Source organism: Thalassophryne amazonica, unplaced genomic scaffold, assembly GCF_902500255.1.
Source record: "Thalassophryne amazonica unplaced genomic scaffold, fThaAma1.1, whole genome shotgun sequence".
NCBI classification, from domain to species: domain Eukaryota; kingdom Metazoa; phylum Chordata; class Actinopteri; order Batrachoidiformes; family Batrachoididae; genus Thalassophryne; species Thalassophryne amazonica.
The window spans coordinates 18,768-29,088 of NW_022986553.1; the positions used below are offsets into that span (position 1 = coordinate 18,768).

At 39.1% G+C, this 10,321-nt stretch overlaps 1 protein-coding gene across 1 annotated transcript; it reads right to left on the reverse strand.

The window, feature by feature from the left end:
* Positions 1-998: 998 nt before the first annotated feature.
* On the reverse strand, positions 999-9,326 carry LOC117506289 (IST1 homolog; the record flags this gene model as incomplete). The annotated part of the gene is made up of 8 exons (XM_034165778.1): positions 999-3,109; positions 3,306-3,351; positions 6,448-6,557; positions 7,923-8,102; positions 8,186-8,296; positions 8,391-8,473; positions 8,587-8,675; positions 9,146-9,326. Coding segments are annotated over 7 exons (800 nt in total), but the record flags the coding sequence as incomplete, so codon positions are not given.
* Positions 9,327-10,321: the final 995 nt, after the last annotated feature.

A 10,321-nucleotide genomic window follows, 5' to 3' on the forward strand; every position in this document is an offset into this window, starting at 1 on the left:
TGGTCTTGAGAACCAGGGAAGGTAGGTTGAAAAACGTGATTGAATATGTTCTCCCTTGACCAAACTGGGTTTAAGTTTGTGCTTCTGCTTTGTGAATTACATGCAGGACTAAGCATTTTTGAGCACCATTAAATATTTTTATTTAGTAAAATGTATATTGTTTGCATTTAATTATACTGAATGTAGTGCGTGTGAATTTGAATAAACGAATAAAACATTTCAGACAATCATTTAACCTGACAAAATATAAATGAAGGCTTTAAATATGCAACATCTCCAGACTAGGACGGTAATCATTGTCACACCTAAACTATGTGCAAAGGGTCAATGCAAAATTTAAGCAACGCTTTGAGTTTGTAGAAAAGACACCAAGGGCTAAAAACAGAGTACCTGATTTCTGTTCAGTACACACTGTGGACTCAAAACACTGCAGCAAAGCTCGTGTTACTCACGCTGATGTCGCAGTCACTGATTCAATCTTTCACTAAGAGTCAAACTCAGTCCTCGAGGTCACAGCTGAGGTCAGACTGGTTAATCTTGTCACATCATTTCAGGACGAACGGTCACAAATTTCTTAACTCTCTGGTTCCTAGTACTTTAAATCCAATGCCATGTCATACAGGTGCAGAGCGTCAAACATTCAGACATCACATCTCCAAACTACAGATCAGTCACGTCTTCAGGCATTAGTAATGACCTAATGATTAATAGGGAGCCTCCGTTGGTCTTTATGTAGATGTGGGACATACAGGTGAAATGTGGCTAAAGATAAGGACCATCTCTACAAAAATACAATCTGTATGAGAACACATTATGTGGATACCTTAGAACTTTTACTCTCATCACTGAGGACCCATACTGGTGACCATTAGATATGTGTCATGAAGCACAAACTGACCCTTGACATCTCTACTCCAGTTCTAAATAGTATTTTATTAAATTTTAAATTTTGTTATACAGTGGAAAAGCATAAACCTGTTTTTTTTTCTGCAACAATTCACATCTTTTCAAACTTTAGCATGAAAGAACAGTCCAACACAGAAGAACAAAGACAGTGAGCAGATCAGTTGTGTAGTGTTACGCTCTCATATTTCCCCATAAACTACTCATGAACCATGTCTGCTGCCAGCTGAAAAGCTTTCAGATGCACCATTTGCTTTCTGGAAATTGCTGAATCATCTTGCTGACGGCCGTCCTCTTTGCCATGCACACACCACATAAAAACATTTTTAGTCCAGACCCCACATCCCCCTCTGCTGACAAAACACAACTGTGGAAATTCAAACTTTAAATGCAGGTAGTGTGTTTGTTACCTGTGAAGTCTGGATAAGTAAGAAATGCATAACATAAATCTCAACACAAAATGGCAAGGCCTCTCATGAGAAATGACTCCTAAGGCAATGCAGGATTAGACGTGCACATGCTGAGAATAAGCTAATGCAGAAGTCAATATTTACATCAAATCAGGCTGTATGACGCCTGGAATGCAGTTTGTCTGTTGCTTCTTAATGCAGCAGTTCAACGGCAAAGTGCAAGTATTTGATAAAAATAACATTCGAGAGAACTAAACTGGAAATATATGTATATAAATCTGATTTGTAAAGTACTGAAGAACTCCTACATTAATAATCTGCATAAATCATCTGGCTGTCACTGTGCATGCAGTACATCACAGATTTCCATACTGCTGCTATGTTCCAGTATTTGTCCAAATCAGTTTTGACAGTCATCATGATGCTTCACATTTCTGTTCCACTGTAGCCAAATCCAGAGGTGCAACGATTAACCAAATAGATTGTAAATCACCAGCTGTTTTACTCATCGATTAACTTTAGAATCTTTTTTTTCTTTTAAATTAATCTGCAAATTCCCTGATTTCAGCTTCTTAAATGTAAGTACTTTATTGGTTGGTTTGCAATTTTCTTTGCTATGTTGGATCTGGAGAAAACAAGACTTTCAATGATGTCATTGTGGGCTTTGGGAAATGCTGACTGACATTTTCACCATTTTCTCACATTTTATGTGAAAAAAAACAAAACAAAAACAATCATTCAAGGAAATAATCATTAGATTAATCAACTGTGAAATAATTAGTTGCAGCCCTGGAAAATCTTATGGTTTCAGATCCCCAGTAATTTAAGGAGTGTTCAAAGTAGTCTTCTCTTAATTACAAAATTACATGACTGGGCCAATGCTGAAAATGCAGCTTGCCTCTCAACCAGTAATCACTGCTGCTGTCTTAGTGGAGGAGAGCAAGAGAGAGAGAGAGAGAGAAAAAACAAAAAAACAACTGTGGGTGTTGGAGGCCTGCCTTAAAAAAAAATCTCCGTCTATGTCACCCAAGAGAATGCTGACTTCATACCAAAACTGTAGCAGCCAGTTAGGCTTGTTTGACTGGTCTGAGTCAGAACTGTGACGCCCTTTCAAAGGTCACAGCAACACACTGTGCACAGCAAGCTGAAGGCAGATACAGAATACATTATTTTAACCCAAAATGCCAGGAAGAGAGGAAAAACAAAAGCAACAATAAATAAGACTAAACGCTAAATTTGGTTACATTTATAATTCATCACTGACAAATTGGGGGGGGGGGGGGGTACAGGATGTAAATAGCAGTGAAAAGTGGCTAGAATCTGTTGATTGTACATTAATTTATATGATGGTCAGTGTATAAAGATATAAAACCACATGGTACGCACCGGTACTGCCTTGTCCAAAATAAATCAGATTTCTGCTAAATAAACATAAAGTGAGCCAAACACCCTCAGTAAGCTGCTCACATTTATCTAGATGAGGTAAGAGAATGGGTATACTGAACATTTTCAGTGTAGAAAGGGGCAAAAACTATCCAAATCTAATTCTGAGCCTCATATTTCCTATTATGCATTACAGAAATGAGAACACCGGCTGTGTGTGTGTGTTTTAGACCAGAAATAGAACAATTAATTCTTCTTCTTCAGCTCCTCAAACCGGCGTGTTAAATCATCAAAATCAATGTCATCCGAGGTGGTGGTGTTCCTGCCAACGGAGGACGTGGGGAGTGTGTCAGGAACGGAGGGGAGTTCTGGGAGGGCACTGGTGTCAAACTTCTGAGATGACGGGCCAGGACCTGGAGGGCAAATAAAACATTTTGCTTTAATGTATAACACATTTCACAGCTTACCCTTAAATCTCAGCGTCCCAAACTGAAAAGTAATACAATACTGCTTATGTGGGAGTATGTCAAATGGATCTGGATTTCCATTTGAAGTTTAAAAGTTTGTTTCCTGACCTATCAAGCATGGTGGACTGTTGGTAAAACTTACCTACAGTCTGGGAAGGAAGAAATGGTTTGTCAGAAAGGTCATCAATCTGAAATTCGAAGAATCTGTGTCAGGACAGAAACTGATAGACTATAAAGAAACAAATGTACGTAAGTGCTGGTTAGTAGCTGAGGCTGCAGTGGGACAGCTACAGATGCCACTGTCTCGACAGTGCCAAACTCAGCCCAACTCCCAGACAACCCATAAATGGGTAAAGAGGTGGTGCTATGATTTTAGCAGGGTGAATGAAGCTAGATCCCTCCAAACTGGAGTTATCAAAGAAGCAATCTAAACTAACAGACAAACTTTGGTTCTGACATTTGATTAATGCATATTTTTTGTGGACTGAATGGTGGTTTTCATAACAGGTAGCATGGGTGAGCGTATAAAAAAAAAAAAAAAATATGACCGTTCTATACTGGCAATGACTATATGTCCAGTAACCACATGACCATTATTGGAGCTAATGTACCCAGCTACCAGCTAATTAGAGCTAACCTAATACTAATGGTGCTAACATGCAAAATTTCACTCAACAGAACCTCTTCAGCTCATATTTGGTCCATCAGAACAATTAACTGCACACAAAGACATATGATCATATCATTTTGTAACAAAATTCTACAAATAACAGACAAGGTTAAGTGCACAACAGCTAGCAGCCACTACTAGTGGGGCCCTGAATGATCCACTGGCGCACACACTATCATTCAAATGACCACTCCCCTAATATTCATAACTTTACAGCTTAAAATAACCTGAACTGGTGAGTTCTGAGACATTTACTGCATTTTTAAAAGACATTTTGAATGTTCCCATTTCAGCTTTACAGCAGCTTGCCCAACAAAATGGCAGCTCACAATGCATCATGTGTATAAAAAAAGGTGACTGGAAAAGGGTGTATAGGGAGTTTCATGCTTTTACAGTCAGCCTCAAGTGGCATTTCAAAGAACTGAAAGATTTGGCACTGCCATGGTGGTTTCATTTTTTCTATACTGGAGTTTGCCGTTGGGTAGTAGTAAAACAACACATGAAAACATTGCAGTAACTTGTGTTTCGGAGAAGCCAACACCTTTGTGTTCACACCAGAAACAAACCGGAGGACTTCACAAAAATACACCAGTGCACCATCTTATGCAAGTCTTTCGCCGACTATAAAAATAACTTAATCACAACTGAGGCCACAAATTTACATACACCTTAAATTAAAGCAGAAACATTTTCACCAATTCCATGTTTTGTGTTACCAAACAATACTTTTAATAAATTGGAATGTCTACATAATTTCCAAAAAGTGATTACATTTTTTTAAAAGATTTATTTCACTTTTTTAATTCATATGTCAGATTTTAAGTATGTCAAAGGGTCCAGTTTAAATACATGATGACATTTTTGTCCAATTGGTTAATTAAATTTAGAAGGGTTCAAATTAAAAACTTAAAATATTATTATTTTATACAATTTTTTGAGGACCATATGTAACATTTAATTTTAGTCACTTCTGAGATAATATTTGGTGGATGACAGCAAAACAATAATGTGGTGTAACTGTAAAAAAATTGTCACAGAGTCTCTTTAGAAACAAGAAATTCTCAATAAAAACACCCTGTCTGCTAGTTGGGCACAATCTCATACCAGAACTATTTAAATACAAGTAGTTGATTGCCATAGTTTATAATATTGTAATTATATTGGATGAAATAAAAGCTATACTAAAACACTAAGAAAATGTACCACAATGTTTGCCTCATTAAAAGTCTGAAATCTGATCAAATAAACTTTGAAATAAATCTCTCAAACACTGTTTCAAATAAAAGTAACTTTAAGGCCCTACCACACCTTGGCGATTTAGCCAGTGTATGCGGACGTATGAAGAATGCGCCCAAATATGCTGGATACGTCGAATACGTTAGTGCAGCTGTCACACCATGATGATTTAGCAAGCATATTCTAACAGCCCCATTTGGTACTGCACGGTGTGGTGCGTGTCAGAACAGTTAAATCTAGCTTGGTTTGCGTTTCCACCGCCAGCAGAACCCTTTTGTTTGGTAGGTGGGAATATTTAAACATTGATGAGAACGTCAATGAGCACACGTACGCTGCAGCGTGGCCCCGCCCCTTCACACGGAGGTCAGACAGAGTAATTTAACATTTTTTTAATTTTATTTTTGTCTTGGTGGATCATGGATTTATATTCATTGTGTGCAGAATGCTGACGTGTCTACTGATGCGTGTGGTAAATGCTGAGGTGAATGAATGAAGCGCTTTGACTCTTAAATTTTTTCAACAAGTTCCGGCATTCTCTGGTTCAGGCTGAGAAATGCAGTGAGAGCAGACAAACACAGAGGGACTTCTTTAAAAATGCTACATTTCTTCAGCCACAATGAACTAAAGTATTTTCAGATGCCACTTTCCAAAATCGGGATGCTTTATGTGGATACGTTTTCATCAGGCCGTGATGATGAATCCAGCTGAAACACCTGGTAAGATTAAGACTATATTTACGCAGTGTGTGAATGCTTCTGATATTTGAAACAGTCTGAACTGTTTGCATGACTACAGGTTTTCAGTTATTCAGCCAATCAATGGACAGCATCAATGAATGTATTTTGACTTATGAGTAACTTACAAGAAATGTGTGAAACAATAGCAAAAATTATCTACAACTTACGGCCCGTGTATGTGAGACGTATCAATCATATACTGGCATATGTCCAAATATTGGACTGGTTAAATCAATCAAGGTGTTGACAGGGGTTTTATAGAACTAGAAGACATTCTAACTCACAGAATGAACGTCTTTCATAACATGAAGTGTGTGGAGCAGGGAAACATCAAGTTTGAACAGTTCTAGTCAAGATGTATGTAAACTTAAGGCTTCAACTGTAGGTCCACAACCAGAATGTTATTCGGAACAATGAGCAAAGATATTGTTAGTCTGTGTAATTCAAAATAGTTACTTATGTCTGTGCATCTAAAGATGATTCTAAGCAGACGGTGATGAAATAGTGCAGATATGCAGAAGAAGGTGAAAGCTGAAAGTAATCTAAATGAACTGCTCTTCCCTGAGTGATGCCCTGCACTGTCCGTCTCTCCATCTGTGGGAACATGAGGGGGCATGGAGTGGAGAGGTTTGGCCACTTACAGACTCATATGTGGGGGAGAAGTGGGCAGCTGAGGAGGCTGGCCTCCTCCCATGACGGGCTGGAAGTCGCTGATGTTATTGTAGGTTCCAAAGGGGGCATTAAATGGTTCCTAGAAGACATCAAGAGTCAGGTACAAATTTCTAAGAAGTACTGACTGTCATTTATATTACATATCCACGTTTTGAGTCCACAGATCATTTTATATGTATAAAAGTAACTAACATAAGGATAAACATTAAAGACTGTCACAACAATCAGTCACAGCCTTAAGTCAGTGACCTATGTTTGGTTCACAGTAAAACAGTATCATCCACACCTCAAATGTATAAATGGCACCTAAAATACTAATTAGATTCATTGCCAAAACAATGTCACCTTTTCTGAGCTTCAGGGAGCTGCACATGTTTCAAGGTCACAGCATGATGCGGTAGGGGGCCAGTCCTTTCCTTGGCGCTTTATGCCTTCCCCAATTACTAGTCATGTACCCCTTTTACTGCTGAATGGGCAACAGGGAGGGCATCAGGTGCAATTCCCACCTGGTGCTCAAAGCAACAACTATCTGCACAAAAGGCCAGTACTGTAGCCACTGATCCATTTCATGTAACAGGAGTATAAAAACTAAAACTAAAATTAAATCCTTCCTGAGTCATGTGACCCATAGAGACTGGAACATATCTCTAACTTCTGTAGTGTGAAGGGGATGAGTCTGCCAACTCTTCCTTTATTGTCATTCCACATATATGCATACAATGAAAGTTGTCCGCTGCATTTAACCCATCCTAATTACAGTTAGACACAATCTAACCACTAGGAGCAGTGGGCAGCCACAGTCCAGCGCCTGTGGACCAGATGTAGACGCTGCCTTGTTCAGGGGCAGAGAAAGGAGCAACCTGTAAATACTAAATACTGTATGTTGTGAAAGGATCAGTTAAGCAAAAAGCAGTTAGCAAGTGATCTGTACAGCTTGAGCAAGGCTGCAAGTTCCCTCTTCCTGAAAATCCAAAAATATACACCCAAAACCATAATATTAAGTGCATCATGATAGAGTGGTGATAAACATGCATGCGTGGCCTATTACACAATGTTACTGTTTAATATCAATTTTTTTTAAATAAGGTTTCTTTATACAGTAATTATAAAATGATGACTTTTAATCACAATAAAATCAAATATTTACTCTATTCATACTCCATAAGCTACACTTTGACTGAAAACAATGTTTTCAATGCCAAATACTGTGCAAAGTTTGTTTATGTGCTTTGACCTGACCCAGCACGCATGCTCACTCACTCGAACTGGTTCATTGGGATGTGGCAAAAGTCTCAAATGTGGGTGTCTCAAAACTGGGAAAGATAAAACTACAACTAGCTGTGTGACTTGATAGGATATGTGAAACAATATGGACATATAAATCAGCGGGTTGTAAATCACATTTAGAAGGTGAACAGTAGTGTAATTAGCAGTAATAACTTACAGCTCCTTTGGGAGGTGGATAGTTGAAAGCTGTTGGCATAGGCATGGGCATGGGCATGCCCATGGGCACAGGAGGAGCACTAAAGCCGCCACCGCCGCCACCACCACCACCTCTTCCACCAAATCTCTTTTCATTGTTCACATCAATCAGGTCTGCCTCCTCCCCAAGACACACTTCAGGCTGTCCAGTGATAAACAGACAACAACATTTGTATAAATACTAAATGGCTTTATTCTGTCAAAAATAGTTCTTTAAAAACTCACCCGGACCATTGCGTCAGATTCATAAGGCACATTATAGTTCTTTGCTATCTCTATCAGGTAGCGCTCCACCAATATCTTGGGAGGGGCCTCCACACCCAATTTGAGCATCAGCTAAAACCATGAAGATTGTTTTAAAAGTATGGTTATAAAATAGTGTATTCTTAAACACAGGTAAGAGGAAGTAACAAAAATAAAAATTGTTTACCCTGTCATTGACTGTGCCAATCTGGTTTGTCTTACACAGTTTACCGTACTCCTTACTGTATTTTGCACACAGTTGGTCAGACAACCTGAAAGAAGTGTTATAAGATAAGGCTATCAAAACAGTAGAAAGTCTGATGAAGATGTACCTAAAAGTCATAAACTGTCAGCTCATTGTGAAATAACATTGGCTATACTTACAACTTTCAATTCAGACACCTCTGTCTGGAGGCGCGGGGCTGCCCAGATGAGGGTGGAAACTGCCTCTTGTAAACCTGGGTCCAGTTCCCTAAATGTGGAAACAGAAAGGGACAAGAATACTTGCAGCTAGACCACAAAACACTAATATGTATGCTTTTCACATAGTTGGGTCCAAAAGTAATTTGACGACGATTTTTATGATTTTCCCTGTGTACACCACCACCACAGAGTTAAAATGAAACAATCAATATGCGCATGAACTGTAGACTGTGAGCTTAATTCAAAGTGCTTATCAAAAATATCACATTAACCATTTAGGAATTAGTACAGTCATGCTGCCTTGTGTACACCTAACCCTGTAAGATCTCAGAAGGACTAGTACTTGTCTAGAAGACCACTTGGGAACACAAGGGACTGTGTGTGTAGAACTAGAGTGGTGTCAGAATGGGCATCTGGCATAAAACTACTTACGCATCTGACTCGTGATCATTTGTGCGTAGGCAAACAAATAAATAAAAAAAACGGGGTGGGAAAACTTCTGTAAGTTCCATTACTCACTTCATACTCTGGATGAGGCCAAATCGAGCCAGTAACAGGTCACAATAAAGCTCCAGGATCTCCATTGCCTCGACCAGGTAGTCCTCTCTGATAATGTGCTCCACGCGGATCCGTGCCCGCTCATCCTTTCCTGATGCCAGGTAATCAGCTATCTCCTTCCGTGCCTTTTGAGCAAGCTCAGCTTCATGTTAAATTAGTGAATAGGAGTAGGAAAATGTAAACACTCATTATAGTGAGGAATACACAAGAATGAAACAAAAACACCCAGGACTCCATAGTACAGAAATTAATGTGACTGTTGCTGTTCCAGGACTCACTTTTCTTTTTTCCAACAGCTTGAGACGGTTGATGACAAGCCTGAGGTTAACTTTTAGCCTGTCTGGTTTGAAGTGACTTCCCATTGGCATACCTATATGTTACCTGTGGAAGAAAATAGCAGAAAAGCACTGTCAGGACATGACACTGGTTTGTGCCACCTCTGGGTGAGTCACTTAACCTTGTGATTATGACAAGGCTCATGGGTTGACTGATTTCTCGAAAGTCTAAATTAGCTTTGTGAATAAAATGTACACCGAACTCAGTCCAATAGTTGTCTAATAACCTGTAAAATGTTAGAATACTGGGAACTTTGATGACCAATACAAGCACTGTTCCATACGCTGACGACACGGTGTGTGAAGCTATTCAAGCGGACTTTCCCACCTGGAACTGGTTCGCCTAAATGTAAGCGCTTATCTTGTGGGAAATAGCAACAACAACGGAGCAACATTAACCATTCGATCCTTTATACATTTTACATGATTGTTTATTGTTTGTTTTTACTTAGTATCAACAGAAACTCAAACCTGAGCCTCTGGTGTTAGCACTGTTAGCTAGCACTTATGTTAGCACTCTTGTTAACGGTAACGATAAATCCTGCGCCGTATGGTAGCAACACAAAAAATAAGCAAACGAAAGGAGTTTAATGAATATGTTAAATCTGAAATAACTGATACATACCCCAAATGCAAGTAGAGTATAAACAACTTATGTCTGCTGCTGCCAGTTTACTTCCGTGATGCCGTTTCGTGTGGTGATGTCACGGGTTTTTCTTTTTTTTGCCCATATAGTGGGCGGGCACTGCTTCCTGTTTTTGTTTTTTTTTTTGTTTTTTTTTTTGGGGGGGGGGGGGGGGGT